General features: G+C 39.4%; 1 protein-coding gene across 1 annotated transcript in view; it reads left to right on the plus strand.

Annotated features, from left to right (window-relative positions):
- frem2b (FRAS1 related extracellular matrix 2b) overlaps positions 1–19,275 on the plus strand; it is a 102,305-nt gene extending 83,030 nt beyond the window's left edge. Inside the window, exons 14-24 of the mRNA XM_084717369.1 lie at positions 480–783; positions 996–1,127; positions 3,164–3,495; positions 7,617–7,809; positions 7,938–8,042; positions 8,926–9,053; positions 9,145–9,279; positions 12,557–12,683; positions 14,199–14,386; positions 14,644–14,790; positions 17,069–19,275. Coding sequence (XP_084573495.1) covers positions 480–783; positions 996–1,127; positions 3,164–3,495; positions 7,617–7,809; positions 7,938–8,042; positions 8,926–9,053; positions 9,145–9,279; positions 12,557–12,683; positions 14,199–14,386; positions 14,644–14,790; positions 17,069–17,575 — 2,298 coding nt within the window. The 3' untranslated portion in view covers positions 17,576–19,275. The remainder of the gene's footprint in view (positions 1–479; positions 784–995; positions 1,128–3,163; positions 3,496–7,616; positions 7,810–7,937; positions 8,043–8,925; positions 9,054–9,144; positions 9,280–12,556; positions 12,684–14,198; positions 14,387–14,643; positions 14,791–17,068) is intronic.
- The last annotated feature ends 1,859 nt before the right edge of the window (positions 19,276–21,134 follow it).

Below are 21,134 nucleotides of genomic sequence, written 5' to 3' on the forward strand. Positions count from 1 at the left end.
CTGATTTTGTAACAGGCTTATGTGCCTCAAATCTCTGTGTGAAAGCTTTGGTTATTAATACGGTTGTTTTTTTGTTTCTTATTTGGCATAATTTAAATGACAGAAGCTCATTCATATTTATTGTCATCAAAAAGGAATTAATGCTGCTACCAAAATAAACAATTAGCCATCTCTGGAGGCTCAAACGCTGTTGCTGCTCTCCTTTCCTTTTCCCTTCCCTTTCTAGGAAGGATGGGGAACCAGAGATCGTGATAAATTTGTATTTTTATTTGATTTACAACCTGCTACACAGCAGCCTCTCTGCATTTTCCTATTTCTGTCATTACATGAAACCATGATCTTTCCCCCGAAAGGTGGCACAGCCTCGCCGACTGGGGCTTTATGACGTATTGCCAGTCTGATGTTTACAGAAATTACTTTGCTGCAGTGATTTCTAGGTGCATTTCACTCACAAGCATCATTTATTTTCCCTTCTCCAGGCCTGTAACCCAAAGTACCCAGACTACGACAAAACCGGCTCCATCTGTGTGAGCGAGAACATCAACAACACCCTAACTCGTTATCGTTGGCTCGTCAGCGCCCCCACTGGCCCTGATGGCGTCACCAGCCCGATGAGGGAAGTCGACTTTGACACCTTCTTCACCTCCTCCAAGCTCATCACTCTGGACTCAGTCTATTTCCAGGCCGGTTCCAGAGTCCAGTGCGCGGCGAGGGGCGTGAACTCTAATGGGGACGAAGGCCTGGAGCTCAGCAGCCCCATCGTGTCCATCAGCATGGACGAGGGTGAGTGCGGCTGATTCTCAGGCCTGAATGCTTTAGTCTTTCTCATGGAAATGGTTCAACATGATAAGCAGCTGCTGGCTGCGTTCTGCTCTCCTGCTGCAGTACTCAGTGTCCTTGCTCTGTCAGAAAACTCAAACATAAAAGAGTTTTCAGTGGAGGAATTTTAGGGAAACAAAACGTTTGATGTTTGTTTGTTTACGGCGTGGTTGCAGGAATGTGCCAGCCTCGTGTTGCAGGCACAGTGGGGGCCGAGCCCTTCTCTGCCAAACTGCGCTACACTGGAACAGAAGACACAGACCATCCCAACCTCATCAAACTAACTGTCACCATGCCTCACATCGATGGTAAGAAGTGCAGACTGAGTGTTATGATTCATTTTCATCAGTTAAAATATCACTTAGAAGCAGGTTGATGGTTTGAAATCTCTCTCGAGCTGGAAAAGTCTATGAAATCTTGGTTTCATACAGGACTGGAATTTCATCATTTTAGGGGAAAGCTGCAAAAACTTTGGTGTTGTCAATTTTATGAGTGCACAATAGCCCTGAAAAAACAATGATTTTCAGTCCATAACTGAAAATAACACCAACACTTACACTTAACACTTAACACTAAATACAGGGACGCTTGTAGCCAGTCAGAGTTGAGGGTGCAGAAAGGGCAGTCTTGATGTTGTACTGACAAAATGCATGATATTAATGTTCTTTGTATTAATTTAAATGACGAGGATAACTTATATCTAATACTTAACAACATTTTACAACAATGTGACAAAGGTTTTTTTTATACAACAGCTGACAGTAAACAGAAACAGCATATTTTTTGTCAAAGCAGCAACAACACACAAAAATGTGTGAGAACGGCGATGAGATGAAGATGGAGTGTGGAAGCCCGCTCCACCAATGTGATGGAAAAAAGTCATTATAATGAGAAACTTCCTATACTACTATTGAGTTAGTATCTTAAAATAATGATTTAGTACACTCTTAGAAATAAGGGTTCCAAAAGGGTTCTTTCTGAAGGGTTGAGGTTTTACCCAGAACTATTTTCTTCTAAAGAATCCTTTTTTGAAGAAAGGGCGCTTTAAGGATTGTTGAAATCCTTGAAGAACTCTTTCATCAAGGTAGAAAAGCTTGTTGTGGGCAACTGGACTTGATAGAGTTCTTGAAGACGTTTCGCCTCTCATCCAAGAGGCTTCTTCGGTTCTGACTGACTGGTTTGGAGTTCTAGATGTTCAACCTCTGTGGGGTTGTTAACATCTTGAGAGACTTGTGACTCATGTACCCACCCTTCCACCGAGTGAAGAAGCCTCTTGGATGAGAGGCGAAACGTCTTCAAAGAAGTCCCGTTGCCTACGACAACCTTTTCTACGAATACCATGGCCTGGATAACTGAGAATCTTCACAAACACCTTCCATCAAGGATTCTCTTTACCAAAATGTAAAACAGTTCTCGGTAGAACCCCCCTGAATGGGTTCTACATAAAACCCTTGGTATATAAAAAGGTTCTTGGTGGAACCCCCTGGGTGGGGAAGGTTTGGGATAGAACCCCCAGAGATTGTTCTGAGTGGAACCATTACACAATAGGATTGATTAGGGGGTTTTATGGGAAACCTTTCACAGATGGTTTTAGGTGTAACTCGGTATGTTGGGTTCTAGGTAGAACTCTGTGAAAGTGAAAAGAGTGTTTGTCAAAGTAATGACTCACTTTTTCAAAATAATGAGTAAATATAGAGTTGGTATGTCAAACATATTGACTTACTTTCTCAAAATAATGAGTTAGTATCTAGTTTCTCATTATTTTGAGACACTCACTCATTATTCTGAGCAGGTTTCTCATTATGATAACTTACAGGATCTTATGTTTTTATCACATTGGCGGTAATGGGCTTCTTTAGAAGAGACAGTGCATGGAAAATACACACATTTTATAGGAGAGGAGATGGGCCTGTATAACGCAGATCTGGCTGTCCCCAGTCTGCAGTGTGAATGAACCACAGACTTGTAACATCAGGCTTCATGATCAAAGAAAGTCTATATCCCATTAACACTTCACACCATTATTAGCATGCCCGTTTTTACTTGATGTCACCCAATCAGTTTCTTAACAAAAGACAATGGTTTTTAAAAAATGTACCGACAGAGTAGAGGCAGAAGAGAAAGTGGCGAGGTCAGCCGTTTTTGAGAGGAATAAGGACAAACTAAGGCGGCATGGTGGCTGTGACTGTCACGGCTGCTGTGAAATTTCTGCCTTTGTTCCATGTGTCACTCATCAACCACCCTCTTTTAACAAGAAGCTGCTTCAGTTAGTTTTTTCCTTAATTGTTAATCTCACATTCTTGTGCTTCCACTTTGTGACTGTTTCCTGTGTATCCAACCTCAGGTATGCTACCTGTGGTGTCCACCCGGGCCCTGTCTAACTTTGAGCTCACACTGAGCCCTGATGGTACCAGAGTTGGCAACCATCGCTGCTCTAATCTATTGGATTATGCTGAGATCAAGACTCGCTACGGCTTCCTCACCGAAGCCACCAAAAACCCAGAAGTGATCGGCGAGACGGCCCCTTACCAGTACAGCACGTCCCTCAGGGGATCCGGCACGCTCCGGTTCTACAGAAACCTCAATCTGGAGGCTTGTCTGTGGGAGTTCACCAGCTACTACGACATGTCTGAGCTGCTCAGCGACTGCGGAGGCACCATCGGGACTGATGGACAGGTAAGCAGCCCCACCTTTGAGCTTCGGCTCACCTCTGACCCCTTTTGTCATCTGTAGACGTGAGGCGCAGGCAGTGGGTTCAATAAAGCAGCAGCCCCCCTCGAGGACAGGAATGTGGACTCAGCAGTTACTGGTCTGTTCTGTCCCATAACAAGTCTTTCCCATTTTCATTTCAAAATACTCCTCAATCCTCATTAATCATTTACAGGCATATTAAAACCCTGCACGCCTGCTTGGTTTTCCTTTAAAGATCCTAAAGTAAATACGAGCCTGTAGAGAAGTCATCCATTATTGTCTGGAGACCCATGTTAACCTCTGCAGTAATGACTAACTCAACACCCTGCTTCCCTCAACTCCTGGTAGGACCAGTTATTTGACCTGTCAAAGTGGCAAGTCAATAAGCAGCAGCCTCATAAAAATCTCTATTCTTCTGTTACGCTGTGTGCACAATGTGCTGCAGCAGCAGCTGTTATATGCGGAGCTGGAAGGAGGAAGATCTTTAAGCCTTGCAGACTTTAGCATTTGCATTCACCTTGGAAACCTACTGTTAGTTGACTTGCAGTTAATTAAGGTGGAGTGTTGATAAAGAAGGGCTGGAGGAGAGCATGGGGCACATCATGGTTAAAAACCTCCACCACTCTGCCTATTATTAATTAAAGCCCTGCAGCCTTCACAAACACATTTTGGTTCTGACAGTATGGAGAGTATAAGAGTGTATATTGGTTTGTTATTGTGAAAAGAGTTTCTCATTTTACATGGCTGCAGGTTGATTTAATAACAAAGGCATCACCCAGGTGATAACAACCTTTCTCAACACGTAGAACTTTGTTGCCTGTAGCCACATCATTTAAATGTGAGTGTGTCTCTAATAAACATGTCTCGACGAGTAAGCAGACTGCTGCCAGTAAAATAAACTTAACCTTGGCCAGCGGTAACACCAAGAGATCAGAAATAGATATTGCACAAACCTTGCAATAAATGGTGAGTCACTTCTGTCTTCATTGATTATTGCAGGGATCAGCAACTTTTATTATTAAAAGAGCAATGTTTTGCCAAAAAAGAAAAAATCTGCAGCAGCAATGAAATTCTCTGTTTTCCTCAGAAACTTTTTTTTGGCATCTATGGCTAGAGAGAGTCAGGACTAGCCATCTGCAAAATTTAGAGAAGCGCTAAATGTAGGCTATGACGCACATTTTAGTTGATAAAATATTAAAACATGTATACATGTGCTACACATTTTTTACAATTGGAGAATATAAGAATTATTTTAGGCCAACAGCAATGATAAATGAAAATTAAAGTGTTTGAAAAATAACTATTATTCAGTTCCATGCAATTTTCTTTCTCAAAGTCACAGTGAGCCACTAGAGAGGCGCAAAAGAGGAGCATGCAGCTCCAGAGCTGTAGGTTCCAGACCCCTAGATTACTGACTGGAGCTGCAATGATTAATCAATTATTCTATTAGCAGTTAACTATTCAGAATCAGCAATATCTTATCGATCCCCAGGACAAAACTGGATTACTTTATAGATGCTCCAACCAAGCATAGAAATATATAACCATAGAGAATTCTAACAAAAATATATAAATATAAACATGAATAAGAAGTTTGCGAAATGTGTGTATTACAATACAACAAACAATATACTATATATATATGTTAAAAAAATAGAGAAGTGAATCAATTTAAGTGTACAGTATAAATGCAGTATTGACTCTGTATTATGTATTTTTTAATTATGATTTTTTACCTTTTATTATATCAAGCAATTAATTGATTAATCAAGAAAATAATCGTCAGATTAATCGACAGTTAAAAAAATTGTTAGTTGCACAGAGACTTTAATTGTGTCTGTGTGTCTAATCAACCAACAAAATTATCTGTCTCTGTATCTGTATTCATATAAAAGACCAAAAGTTGGTGTTTTATGCTGGAAGTCTTGTTAAATCAGGCAAATGTTGTTTTTCTAACCTAATATTCTTCGGCAGTGCAATTGCTGTGCCTTTAAAGCTGTACTAGAATATTTTGCACATTTGTTAATATTACGATAAATTATTTATAATATTAAGTGATAAATTAAATACTTACTACTACTCACTTAGTATTTACTTAGAGTTTAAAATGCACTTAGATAAAATTAAGAAGAATTGTGCAGAATGTTACTGTGTTACATTTTAGATTTTTTTCCCCCAGAACAGTAACAGGCATATTTGACTTTTTAAAAAAATCAATATTTCCATTGCATTATTTGTGTCGTCCACATTCCTCCGTAGTTAGTTGCAGCTCTATTAGCGACCTCTTTGATCAGAGATGATCCAGTAATTTCTGAAAGAAAATACCAGCAAGTTTTGAAAGAAATGAATGAAGTCTGGAAATCCTGAAGAACTCACATCAAACAATAAAACTATATTCTTGTTCCTATTGTCTTTCCATCAAGGGGGGAATGGTATACATTCAGCTCTTGTACAGCTCTGTATGTAGATTTTGTTGCTATGGTTACTGTTGAACGGAGCAGAGGATGGTATGTGGATGCACAGACTGGGGCGTCACAGGTTCAGTTTCAGGATCTGTGAGGTGGGATCAATGGAAAAAGAAAGTGTCTTTGTCTGTTGGTGCCCCGTGACCCGTGCGCTCCTCTAAATGGGTAGACGTTCTGAGCGGAGACAGCTCCGTGCAGGCTGGGGCCGAGGCCGGGGCCGGGGCCAGTGTCATGTCACAGTGTAGGGCTTAGTGCCCAGCTTAACACTACCGCAGGAATCTATTAGGACCCAGCAGGTTGTGTCAGGAGGCCATTCTGCAAATCATTTGCCTGAGCTCTTAGCGCCCAGAGGCGTAGGCACGTCTACACACGAACACAGAGCCAGTGCAGGCAGGTAGCTCTCACAGGTCAGAGGAAAGTGCAGATACCAGAGAGCACTCCCTCCGAGGATTTTCACCACTCGGAATTCTTTGAGCATTTTTAGGACAGCTCTTTGAGAGGAGGAAAGTTTGGAGCTATTCAACACCCCCGACAAATGTAAATGCTGTTAAAGTATTTCCTGTTTTTGATGTTGATGTGAACCAAACCAGCAATGCACTATGATTTCGACACTGGACATTTTAAATTTATTCAGTTGGGAAGACGAAGAAGAAATGCAGTATTTTGTCTGTAGTCCATAAGCACGACAGTACATTCAGTTTTACAGCTATAGAACATCATGTGAAGGGATTGGTCAAATTATTTGACGTGGGGTTGTAAGAGGTACTCTCATGGAGGTTGGCACACCACCACTTTGGAGGACTAGCAGAGAAGCTAAACCATGTAGTCCTGTGGACAAGTTCAGCAGAAAAATGTATTTTAGTCTCTTAAAAAAGGTCCACCAAAAAAATCAGTGTCAGTTTAAGTGTATGCTATATTTAGAATATTTTCTGGTGGGTGACGTTTTACAAACTAAATATTTCTCTCTCCAAACCAGCCAAAATCCATAGGCGAAATCAGTAATTTTACCTTGCAAGAAATGAGAGTTACTGGTCTACTGCTGCCTTGATTGATTAGTTTGTTTATGTTATTGTGTGACCAACAATCCCTGTGTTCTAAAAGATAAAATTACTGATTTTTCCGGTGCAGTCGTGTTGGCTTGGAGAAAATGATATTTGGCTCACATAACTGCAGTTTCCGGTCAGAAAAGGCTGTCTGGTGGCAAAGTAGAGAGGTGCAGATATTTTAAGTATAGTGTACAGTTAAACTGATATTGATTTTTTTGTGTGGACCTTTTCTTAATTGGCTACTTTAGGTAATATATTGATTATTAATAAGTACTTCATAAAAACCCACTTAAAAAAATCCATACTGCCCTTTTAATGAGGTCTTGAAGTTAACGTTATTGGCATGATTTCTCAGTAAAATGTGCATTAAGTTTCCTAATGTTCTTAATGAAACAGATCAGAACTTGCGGTTATTGAACCCTCCTGTGAATCTGAAATAACGTCTAAATTGAATCTCAGTCACAACAGTAGAAAATTGTCCTTTTCCTCCAGAGGCACTGCATCAGGGTGTCTTGATATTTTCCTCCTGATAGCTCTAGAACAAGGCGATGTTGAAGTTGGTGAAATACGGATTAAATTTAGATTTTCCCTGCAGGTGTTGAATCTGGTCCAGTCCTATGTGACCCTGCGAGTCCCGCTGCATGTGTCCTATGTCTTCCACTCCCCTGTGGGAGCAGGGGGATGGCAGCACTTTGACTTGCAGTCAGAGCTGAGGCTCACATTCGTGTACGACACTGCCATCTTGTGGAGGGATGGTATTGGTAGCCCACCGGAGGCTGAACTACAGGGTAAGACTTGAACAGCAGTTTGTAAATTTGTAAATTTAAGATTACTCATAAATGTATCGTGCTCATTCAACTAAATATTATAAATCAATTAAGTAGCCAAATAAAGTTGTCTGTGACTGTCTTTGCAGGTGCCCTGTACCCAACAAGTATGCGTATAAATGAGCAGGGACGACTTGTAGTCAACTTCCGCACTGAGGCTCGATTCAGAGGCCTGTTTGTGTTTGCACACCCAGGTACAGTTTGTCATATAGTGATGTAAAGTGATGAAGTGTTTAACAGTCTAATTTGATGTGATATATGATGCTTCTTTATGTTAGCATGTTATTACCATGTCATAATATTTTGCATAAGAGTTGAAATAAAACATATTTCTTATTATAGAATATGTTAAATGTTGGATAGGGTTAATTCAGCTTTTAACTTTATATTTACAATGCATTTCAAGCTATAATCAGTTAAAGTAGATGGTATTTAGAAAGATAATAAATGGATAGATATACTTTACTGATCCCAAACTGGGAAATTCTTGAGTTATAACAGCAGGTTATGCAGACACTGCACAGAAACAGTAAACACACTATAATATACACAGACATAGCTCAATACAAAGCCTTAGCATACCGTATTGGTGTGATAAGATGAGTATCTATAGGATGTCTCTATATACACAAGAATATACTACAATATATGACAGACACACAAAAATATGGAATATTTTACATTATATGCATTGGACATGTGTATTAAAGGTTTGTTGTTTCTATAAACAATGCAATGGGATGGTATAGTTGTATAAAATGAGTGTGACAAGTTATCTCACACAGTGACAAGTGACAAGTCACTCCACAGCAGAGTGGAGTTTGGTTCAAATAGAAACTGAGCTGAGAGTTTTTAGTGTCGTCTGTTAGACAGAGGTGAGGTGTTGCACAGAGTTATTGCACTGGGCAGGAAAGATTTCCTCTATTGGTCCTTGTGACAGTGAAGCTGTCCACCACAGCTTCAAATTTGGCCAGTCTTCTAAATAAGCTAATTAATTAAGTAAAGTATTTTAACTTGCAACTGAGCATGTTGATTATATTGGTACATAAAATTTAATTGTTGTGGTTTTTCCCTCAGCTTCACCTCTCACCTCCATGGTCATGTGTCCGGACCACCCTGGTCTGACGTTTAATCTCAGTCTTGTGAGGAATGAGCCGACCTACAACCAGCCCATCCAGCAGTGGACATTCGTCTCTGACTTTGCTGTAAGTGAGCTTTTTTTTTCTTCCAAGGAGCAGTACTATTGTTTCACTGTTTTTACACCTGATTCTAACTGAACATCATTTCCCCTGTCAGGTGCGTGACTACTCTGGCACGTACACAGTGAAGCTGGTCCCGTGTACGTCCCCTCCCACCCTGGAGTACACCATCCCTCCCATCTGCAACCCCAGGGAGCCTCTGACCTTCGACATGGACATCCGCTTTCAGCAGGTGACCTCAGCTCGTCAAGAATTACATACAAAGACATAACTCACCAAAGTACAAACAAAACAATGAACACAAACAGCCACAACACCAGAATCACACTAGGACGAAGTAGTTGTTTCTTTTCAGCCTTCAGCTTTAATAAACTCTCCTCATCTTCCTCAATATTTTTAAGGTCGTCATTTCTTTTTACATTACAAAATAATGTGTTATTCAAGGAATCCACTCCAGCAGCTTTAACGATGAATAATTTCCCTAACAAAATAATTAAATTAATAATGTAACACTTATTCTAACAGAAACAACCATGTTTCCTGTTCTGCATAAAAATATAAATAATTTTTAAGTGAAAGAATCCTGTGAATTTATCTGCTGTTGTTTTACATGTTAACTTAAACACTTGCTACCATAGTATGAGATAAAAAAAAAAAAGTGTCCTCCCATCTTGTAAAGTGTTGTATGGAATAATTTTAAAATCCAGAGCACGTGTCAAACTCAAGGCCTGCTGCACTTCTGTGGCCTGTGAGGACTTGCAAAGGATATGATTTTGGCAATACGATTATAAAGTACCAGGGCCGAACAGTGCGACGTGCTATGAAAAAGTGATCTGATGAATGAAATGACAGATGTAGCGAACGTGCAATCCAGCTTCGCAGTGTGTGTGAGTGTGTGTGTGTGAGCAGCTTGTTTATGTGTCAGTTGAATCGATTGCTGTGGTATAGTAATATTTATTTTTTATCCATCTTAGAGAAAGACGCCACCTGGGATTGTTAACTAGTGAATAATCTCCCCTCCTGTAAATGTTCACTCTGCTACAAGAATTACAGCAAGCCTCGGCTTCTGTAGCTCATCTGCTGTTGTGAGAACAGAATTGCGAGTAAAAGAAAAAAAATAAAAATTTATTAAACAAACTGCTGACAAGGAAAGTCATCAGATAACAGACAGACTGTACACACGAAGAGAAACAGAGAGAGGTGGGGCAGGACGGTGTGTGTGCTGTGAGAGACCTGCAGAGGTGTGTGTGTGTGTGTGTGTGTGTGTGTGTGTGCGTGTGTGTGTGTGTGTGTGTGTGTGTGTGTGTGTGTTTGTTTGGTTGTTATACCACTTCCTATGTTTGTTTGTGTGAATCAGTACTAAAAACCCTACAGATTTACACTGCATGATTCATATGAATAATGTATTATTTATATTGATATAAATTTGCAGAGATTTTTTTTTGTACTGCTCATTCGAAGTGTAATGTGGATGTTTATGATGCTGCACTTTACCATTATGTTTGCGAGTCACACGCCTGTTAAAGTGATAAACAACTTGTGGTTGTTTTAAAGATGGTAACAGATGTTTTATTCTCCTGCTACAGCCCTGAGTACAGTATCCATAAACTACATGCCACAGAACGCATCCTAAATGTATATCTGCACACTGAAGGTGTCCAATAATGATTGAATGTAGAGGCAATTATAACAGTAGATACATTTATATAGTCTTACATTTAGACTCTGTCCTTTGGGGACAACTATAACGCTGATGTGGCCTGAAATGAAAGATTGACAGCCCTGGTCTAGAGGTTAGAATTTTTTAAGTATGTTGTTTATCTTATTTATTTTTAGCCATCTGAACAGGAGAGTGTGTTGCACCTCGAGGGGGAATTTAGTCTGCAAAACAAAATAAGTAACAATATTTTCTCAAATTGACACAAATATATTACAAGTTAATCGAGGCTCTGCACATACTGCACACTTTCATCTACACTGATGGAAATTATGGATTGAACAACTTGTATTGGTTAAGTCACATATTTTACTGGGACTCACAGCTGCTTGTTTGAATATGGACCACTGCTGTATAATTGAAAAATGTGCCTATGAACCTTAATGAAGTTAAATGAGGAACATCATATTTGTTCATTTATTCACCCGTTCTCCCTCATTCGTTTCTTCCTGTCGGCCACACCTCTTGGCTCCTGTTCACTCGTTTATTTTGCAGTCGTCGCTCTGAGAGGAAACTCCCTCCTGGTTCATTCCATCTAATCAAGTTCTCATAAAACTTCAACTCTTCTCACTTACTCTGACAGGAACACATCTCTCATCAACATCCCCCCCTTTTAATCCATTTAGCTGCAGCTGCGGTGTTACAGTTTGTGTCCAACCCCTGATGCAGATGCCAACATCGCTTCACCCAGCATCAAAAGACCACCAAGAGTGGAGAGAACAAAGCTGAGCTGATTCATTCAGTCGTTTTGCCTGTAAAGTGTCAGAAATAATGGAAAATCCCCACCAAAATGTGCCCAGGCCCAAGGAAATGTGTCTTTCTTGTTGTTTTTGTTTCTTTAGTGTTATCATTATCTCCACCAAGTGTAAGCCTTGGGGAGGTCATGCAGTAGGTGTGTGTGTGTGTGTGTGTGTGTGTGTGTGTGTGTGTGTGTGTGTGTGTGTGTGTGTGTGGTCAACAGGACTGGAGCTTGTGTCAGCAGCTAACCTCCTGAACTGCTGATCCCATTAGCCCAAATATTTTTTGTGCACATTTATGACTGTATGCTTAAGAACATCTCAAGGCCAGTAGAGTCTGCAAGTCATCAACAATTTCTAGGCTAAAAATAAGGTTTATCGAGTCTGTTGCAGGCTGCAGTTTTGCTGTTGTTGTGGCTCAAAAACTGACATCCATGGTTTCGTCTTTAACTGGAGTATCTGCAGATTAATTCCATACATGATTATGATCCACTAAAGGCAGGCATGATATGTAATTAATAAATCTCTGTTTTGTACTCTGCCTTCTCCACTATCCGTCTGTGCGGTCACCATATTCGGAGTTTAAGATTGACTAGTGAACAAACGAGAGATGTATACTTGACTACAAAATCAACTGTAACTCATTGAACATGATGCTGGTTACATGTTGGAATTAAATTGAGGTAGTAGGGGTGGTCCAGTCAGCTCTATGCCAAAACATTAATCTTCTAAAGAGCCACAACTTCCACTGGGACATGAAGGCTCTGACCTCTGAACAGACATCATCAGGTTTAAGTTATTTAAAATACACTTTAAAAACTTTGCATACAAGAAAGCTTACACTATGTGATACTGTACAAAAAACTGGCAGATGTGGTGGCATTGCAACAGGTGCTTCACAATGCACTCCTCAATTTTATGTTTGTGTGATTATCCAGAATATGAATATTGACAGTACTAGAACTGTTTCCACCTCCCAAAAAAGATCATTCATCCAGTGTCTATGTTGTTAACTTTGTCTCTAAAAACAGTTTTTGTGTCTGTCGTGTTTGTAGGTCAGCGACCCCGTGGCTGCTGAGTTCAGTCTGAACACACAGATGATCTTACTCTCTAAAAGGATGCTCTGGCTCTCAGACGGCTCCATGGGCTTTGGACAGGAGAGCGACACTGCGTTCTCACAGGGTAAAAATATGTAGTCATAAAATGCTGACTGCTCCTGAGAGTTTGTGGATGAAAAAGAAAGAGCAAACAAACAAAAAGTTATTGAAATCACAGTGAATGAATTTCCTCACTCAGCTCATTCGACTTCTCTCCATTCTACAGATTCTCCAGATCAAACGGAGATCCCTCTGTGATGAATATTTCTGTTGATTTAACATATTCCCCTTTATTTCCTGACCCAACAGGATAAAAATAGAAGGAAAACGGGACTTCCAAGAATTGTCATTTTGACCGCTTTCATGTCTTTTCCCAGACCAAGCTAATTACAGTTACGACTTTTTTATTTCTCTCAACGAGATCTTGAAAGCCTTTGAAACGTTCTCAAAGCTGTTGTACCAGTGAGTTAGGAGAGCTCTTGTTACCAGGACTGAAAGAGTAGTTTTAGCTTCATGAGGTTCTCACTATTTTCATCTGAGTAAAATAAAATCTTATGAGATGACTGCATCAGTGGACATGATAAAAACCTTTTATTAGGACAGCTTTCGATTAAAGGTCCAGTGTGTAAATATAAAGTATGTTTTCATTAGTGTATTATAATCACCTGAAAATAAGAATGATTGTGTTTTTGTCAGCTTACAGTGAGCTGTTTGTATCTACCTGCCTCTTGGTTGGAGGCCGCCATGCTGCACCCATAGATGGTAGAAAAAGATGTCAGACAGAGCTTCTGGGTATGAAAATGAGGCCAATATGGAAGTGACTTAAACCTGTATTTTCCTAATGGCCAGCAGGGGGCGACTCAACTGAAGAAGTCTTAAGACAAAATGACTCTACGTCTCACTTCACACAGGTTCCTAATGTGTTTATGGTCTTAACTGCTAGTTTCAAGTCTTCTCCAATACAGCATGATGTTTATTTTGTAAATTATGGTCCCATTTAGAGTAAAATATATGATAAAGCAGGTGTATGCTTTAGGGCAGGGCTACCATGTGATTGACAGGTCATTCTTAGTAAGTCTGTCTTGTGCAACACAGAGGGGTCACGAAACTCAGTTTAAACTGTAAAACTAGGCAGTGTTGATCAAATATGAATCAGGATTCTGTTATTACATTACATATTTATCACTTAAAATGTTTTCATAAACATAATGTAGTGTAGTTGTTGTCGAGCCAAAACCAAGCCCCTCCCAAGTCACAGAATGTCACCCACCAGCTCCTCACTCTTGTCAGTCCTGTGCATACTCTGGTTGCAAAAAAAAAAAACAAGATGGTGACCCCCTTAAAGCCAAACTTGAGGCTTCAAAGGTAGTCCACATACCTGTGGGTGACGGTGTTTCTGCAGTAGCCCAGTAAAAACAAACTAAACGCTGGCTTGATATACGGTTCTCCTAAGTGTTTGGAAGGGGAGAGTGAGATGAGGTGTTTGCAATCTGTAAGTTCACCACTAGATGCTACGGTAAAACCGGTCCTTTAAACCAGCGAGTTTATGCAGATGTGTTGTGGGTTTTGCAGTGATGAACATGTATTTTTCTTCCCACAGGGGACACGATCTACAGCAGAGTGATGGTGGATCCGGTGCAGAACTTGGGCGACTCCTTTATTTGTAACATAGAGAAAGTGTTCCTGTGTACTGGAGCTGATGGATACGTCCCCAAATACAACCCCAGCAACTTTGAGTTTGGCTGTCTGGCTGACGCTCCGTCACTACTCTACAGATTTAAGATCATTGTAAGCAACTAAAGTGTATCTCTCATCAGGTTACATGTGCTTTGTGTTCATTCAGACCTTCATCTTTGTCTTTTTTAATGATATTATATTGCTTACTGTGGAGCTTTTATACTGCTTTCAAATAATTTTTATCACTGTTAGTCTACCATTTTTAATTTGGCTTGTAAAACACTTTCTAACTATATATATATATATACATATATATACACACATATATATATATATATGTATATATGTATATATTATTCTTTCTCCAGGACAAGGCCCAGCCAGAGACCCAGGCCCGCTCATTTGGCAACATAGCTTTCAATGCCTTCCTGGCAGTGGATGACCCTGGAGCTTTACCTCTGGTGAGACAGCCTGGGTCAGATGGTTTCAGAATGGATTCATCAGCTCTCTTCCAGGTCAGTATTAGTGTCAAGTACAAGAAATACATTCAGCCCACACCCCTGAATAGTTCACATTCTCATATTTCTTCAATCTGCGATGCATTCCAGAGAGATTTCGTGCTGGATTTTACGCTGTTGTTTGGCCATTAAATCAGCCTGTAACTCTCAGAGAGCTGGTGTGAGCTTGCAGCATCCCGCTGTGTACAGAGCAAATGGAGAGAGCAAGATGAAAATATACAGTGCTGCAAGAGTCACACAAATTGACGCAAAAAAGACATTTATTTCTGTGGATATTTTTCTTTTTCTGCCTAACAATCTGAAAAAAAAAGACTGACTGTCCTGACTCTTTCTGCATCTTCATGGAAACTTTATTGCGAGGTCACCAGGCTGGTCTTTATCTGCCCTCTGATGATCATATGTATGACTCAGATTTTTTTCTTCTTCTAAGATCTCTTTAAAATTTAGTTTTATGAACTGTCTGAACCCCGCCACTAGCACCCCTTTAACTGGGGAGCAGTGAACAAGATATAAAAGTAAAGATATATAGAAAATATCCTTCAGTTGAAGGGAATAATCTTAAATTCTAAGAAAGATACTATGTACATGTTTCATGATGTGTTAATCTTAAGGGCCATCAGTACCAAGAACTATAACTATAACCATAACTTTAACTATAAGTATAAGAGTATAGTTTTAAAAAATGTTCTAACTCAAGTGGCTGGTGGAGTGGAGGAATGCAATTCCACCATTCACTTGAGTTTGAACGATTTTTAAAATAATATTTTTATTTATTTGCTGCAAGGTCACAGTAGTAGAAGTTTATGCTCAAGTAAAAGAAATTATTGTTACTTAAAATAACTTTTATTCAACTTGTGTAAAAACTAGATAAAAGTTAAAAGTAGATCACTTAAATTGTACTCTGTAACCAGAGTTTTCAGCCTGTGCTGATCACTGACTATCAGTTATAAATATGCAACAGCCTTCCTTTGTATAGCATCACAAAAACTCAGACAGTTAAACACAAATGAACAACAATAAAAAGATCTGTGGAGGCTGCAGCAGGTGCTACGATATAAGGCTGCAGGAGTGAACTAACTGCCACTGTAACAGCAGAATGAAACATCACCAAAGCAGACAACATGATACAAACGACACAGCGGCTGCAGCCACAAACACACATATTAAAACAAGATAGCTGCACGGTTTTCACACAACGTGGGACACATGTTGCTAGGCGACGGTCATTTTACCCAGCCTCTCTGTACCACTATAACCAGTAGAGGTAGCAAAAGTACACACATTCTTTACTCAAGTAGACATACAGATAGTTGAGTGAAAAGGAATCCTCTTTTCTATGTGTTATTATCCTGTCCTGGAAGGCAATGCACAGTAATGCAAAATAAAACAGAATTAATAATTCAACTTAATGGCATTAAAACTAAAATAGTGATGCTGTTTTAAAAATGTAAGGAGGAGACAGAGTAAAGATGTTTGTGTTAAAATTTAGGGAGTAAAAGTTAAAAAGTTCTCAGAAAAATAAATACTCAAGTAAAATACAGATACCTGAAAACTCCATTACTTAAGTATAGTAGCAGTATTTGCACTTACTTCCAACCTCAGCCTCTCTGTACCATACTGTCCTCTCTGTCCCTGTCTCTATCTGAGTGCTCCCTAAAAGTTTAGATCATTTTGAGCTGTGATAGAAATTTTCAGAAACAGCAGGAAGTCCTCACACGCCTCACTAAAGGAAGAAGTTCATAACCGATGTAGAAAATGTAGAAATCACCACTGGAGGATTTACCATGATCATTTCTGGGGTGCGTTTGATTTGTGGAACTCGCCAGGTGGTGCATTAAATCAGTGATTGATTAAGGCAGATGCAACCTTTTTAAACTGTGCTGAGGTAATCATGGAGCTGACTTTTTCCTGAATATTAATGAGCAACTTTGGGTAGAAAAAAAAAGCTGTTTGCATGGCATTAATTTGTGCTTTCCTGAATAACTTATGCGTATGCTGGTGCATTCCTTTTTTTAATTATACAGTATATTTGAGGTCATATTGTTAATGTTTGTCCAGATACACACTAGTGCAAAAAATACCACAACAAACATTAAAATTAGTCCATGAAGGGAAGTAACATTGACAGTAGTCATATTTGTTTATGGTATTTCAGAGTGTTTTTTTTCTCTTATTACTTAACTCAACAAAAGGAGCTGGTGTCCTACAGAGAGCTGTGCCATAAAAATGACCTGAAGTCATCATTTTATAAAACAATAACTGTTCTTCTCTGCAGGTCTCTGCAGGGAGAGAGTGGTACATTCACACTATCTACACCGTCCGCTCTCGGGACAACGCTAACCGTGGCATAGGGAAGAGAAGCCTGGAGTATCACGTGATGAGCCAGCCCACAGATCTGCTTCCAAAGGCTCAACATCGCAGCAGAAGATCAGCCAACGATGTGCCAGACATAATCGAGGAGATCGGTGTGAGTAACAACCGCGGCACCAACATCCTCCACATCGCTCTGGACCGCAGCAACCAGCGGAGGACGAGCCCCGAGAAGGAGATCTTCACTAAAGGGATCGTCCCCCGGGAGCTCAACCAGAGGGACAGCAGTGACGACAGACTGGTGTTGATCATTGGTGTCTTTGTGGGACTCCTCCTCACGGTGCTCATCATCATCGTGGTGGTGTTACTGGTCCGGTCCAAGCGAGAGAAGAAGGACGTCCCGAAGAGCTCGAGCAGCGCGGAGCCCATGATGACACAAGGCCTCAGCAGCAGCGACAGCTCCGAGGTCTAACAAACAGACTGACGATTGAGAGTTTTAGTTAATATTTTTGTTTTGCAAGTGCCTCACATTTAGATAAAAATTGAAGATTGTGTGTGAAGCAACACAAACCACAAGAGCTTTGATTCTATTCAGAAATCTACTTGAAATACTGCGTCACTTCCACGGCCGGGGGATGGGCGGGACAGGAACTTTGAGACGGACTTTGTTAGCAGCTCTTTCAAGGCACTTGTCAAGTTGTTGGCGCTCACTTATTGATTTGCTTTTGATGCCACTCGATCCAAAAAAAGGTGTTATTATGTTTCCAAAGGTGCTATAGAAGATGCCTTGTACAAACCCCGATTCCAAACAAGTTCAGAAGTTGTGTGGAAATAAAACAGAATGCAATGATTTGCAAAAACTTTCCAACCTATATTCAGTTGAATACAGTAGAAATACAATATATTTAATGTCCAAACTGATTAGCTTTATTGATTTTGTTAATATACACTCATATCATCAATTTGATGCCTGCAACATGTTCCAAAAAAGTTGGGACATTAGCGTGTTTATCACTGTGATACATCACCTTTTCTTTGGACAAAACTCAAAAAGTTTGAGAACTGAGGGCAATAATTGTTTTTAAAGTAAAATTATTTCACATTTTTGCTTACTATGTGATTGGAGTCTCTGTTGTCATGTTTTGCTGTTCAAAATGTGCCACACATTTTCAGTGAACGGGTCTGGACTGCAGAAAGGCCAGTCCAGTACCTGACCTCTTTTACTACAAAGCAACACTGTTGTTACACGCACACAGTGTGTCTTGACATCGTCTTTCTGACAACTAACCATGATGCCATAGACAGTAACACACCCCCGTACCATCACAGATGCTGGCTTTTGAGGTTAGTTTAACTTGCATTTGTTGATGCAGCAACAAACTGTGTTTACTGATTTCCAAAGTTTAAATCATATTATGGATTATAGATGGCGATATCCCTTAATTCCTTGCAGTTGTGTGTTGAATTTTGGACTATTTACCAAGGCAATTTTTCATAAAGCGGTTATCCTCACCCCATCCATGCTTGTAAATGACTGAGCTCTTTAAGGATGCTCCTTTCATACCCAGTCATGATACTGTCACCTGTTATCAGTGAACCTATTTACCTGTGAAATGATCCAAACAGGTGTTTTTTCAGCATTCCACAACTTCCCCAGTCTTCTGTTGCTCCTGTCCCAACTTTTTTGAAACATGTTGCAGGGTTGAAATTCAGAATGAGTGTATATTTACAAAAAAAAGTTTATCAGTTTGAAAATTAGATATCTTGTCTTTGTGCTGAATTCAGTTTTACACAAGTTGAAAATAATAAGCAAATCATTGCATTCTGATTTTATTTGTGTTTTACTCAGCATCCCAACTTATTTAGAATTAGGGTTTGTAACTTGAACGGCATTCAGTGTTTTACAGCGTAGGTCAAGAGAGGGTGGATATTTTGCATACTGTAGTAGTTGTTAACAGCGGGCTTTGTATGTTTGATTTGCTGCATCAAGACACTGTCCATAGTTTGCTTACACTGGGTGAACCTGTCTGTTCTTATAGAAAATAATTTGTCCTTAGATTCAGTGCGTGCCTAAGAAATCACAGGAGTTTGAGGTTTTATGATGTATGTTATGTTTGTCCTGTGTGATCAGTAAGACATCCACTCAAATGAAAAAATATATATTTTTCACATTGTTTTCTTGTGCTCATGTTTTTGCATGCATTTATTTTTGTATTTTAAGATTGTTTGAAACTGTAAAAAAAAAAAAGTGTAAATGCTGATTTGAATGGAATTGTGACAAATGCGTCCGATCTACTGTATTTTCATCGGTTTGTACTTCACAGTATATTCCACGAAAAACAGTATTTATCACAAGCTAACGGTTATTGTAAAATTCCCCATAATATTTAGTTGTTGAAAACACATGATTTTAAGACATTGTAATTGACACGTGGCACTAAATCAAATAAGAGAAGTTTGGTGGACAGTTCACCCCAAAATCAGAAATATATATTTTTCCCCTGGCCTGTAGTGCTGTTATTCCATCTAAATTGTTTTGGTCTAAGTTGTAGAGTTTTGGAGTTATCAGCTGTAGAGATGTCTGCCTTCTCTCAAATATAATACAACCAGAAGGCACTCGGCTTGTGGTGCTCAAAGAGTCAAAAAGTAGATTTCAAAAGATAATCCACAGACCTTGTTATGTAGTTCCAGTAGATTCTACTGCAGAATTAAAGTTGTTCTGGTAGATTCTACTGCAGAAAGAAAGTAGTTCTCAACAGTAAACAGTCTTTCCAGAAATCATGACCCAGTTACTCAAGACATTCCACAGATGTGTAGTTGTGTAGATTGTGTAGATTATACTTCTGGATTCTACTGCTGAGATAAAGTAGTTCCAGTAGATTCTACTGCAGAAAGAAAGCTCCTGCATGAAACTCACAACTCACAATAAGGTCTGTGGATTATCTTGAGTAACCAGGTCATGATTTCTGGAAAGAGACATTGCTGTTGAAACATAAGACAACTAGATGGCTCAAAACACCAAAAATAATTTATTTGGAAAAGTCTTTTTCCAGAAATCGTGAAATTATGACCAGGTTCCTCAAAGTAGTCACTTCAAGGAGTCCATTTCCAAAACTCTGCAACTAATACCAAAACAATCTGGACTGATAAATTGCACTACAGGTAAGAGGAAAAGTGTAGATTTCTGTGGTGAACTGCCCCTTTAAGAGTCTGTAGTATTGAAGCGACTTTCAAGACAGCTGGTCTGCATTGTACAGTGTAGTATAGTGGCGGCTCCAAATTCACTGTTTCCAACGGGAACAATTTTCACTCTTGGCACAACTGGTATGATACATTTCTTCTCCACTGTAGCTTAGCAAACATAGCTGGGACTCCAGATCCCTCTCACAACAGGGCTATGTGTCGACTGTGCTGTTAATTCTGTTTTTTCAAACCTTGAAATATCGTGTACTAAGTTAGCAGATTTCACTTAAAGGGAATGAAACGTTTTGCCCTCAGTCATTGTCTTTGCTGTCAGAACTACTGTACTCTCCCTGATTCATTAGTTTTAAATGTATTTATTTATTTTTCAATGCTTGTTCCTTAGTGCTGACATAAATCATTTATCATTAACTTTGAACCTATCTGTCTAACACTGTATGACTCGTTTATTATTGTGATTTCAAGATACAGTACACAGGTTATGTGCCATGTTTGCATTAAATCATTGTGCACATATGATGAACATCATACAAGCTTTCGTGTATCAGTGTTTTTATGTTTTTTTTCTTTTTTACAGATCTAGGCACCGGATTGCCATAAAATCTGATTACCTCATAATACTATATATCCTATGATATGACACTAACTTCATAGTCATTTCTTTATAAATGTTAGGTTTATTTGCAATTTTATTTTGAAATTGAAAACAATTCTATGCAACCTGTGATATCATACCTTCATGAAATGTTTACCCCCCAAGTATGATCTTTTTTTTTTCAGTGCACAGTTTGCTTGCTAATTTAGGTTTGACACTGTATCAATGTACTGTG

The sequence above is a fragment of the Lutjanus erythropterus genome, chromosome 4, assembly GCF_056507025.1.
Source record: "Lutjanus erythropterus isolate fLutEry1 chromosome 4, fLutEry1.hap2, whole genome shotgun sequence".
Taxonomy (NCBI): Eukaryota; Metazoa; Chordata; class Actinopteri; order Lutjaniformes; family Lutjanidae; genus Lutjanus; species Lutjanus erythropterus.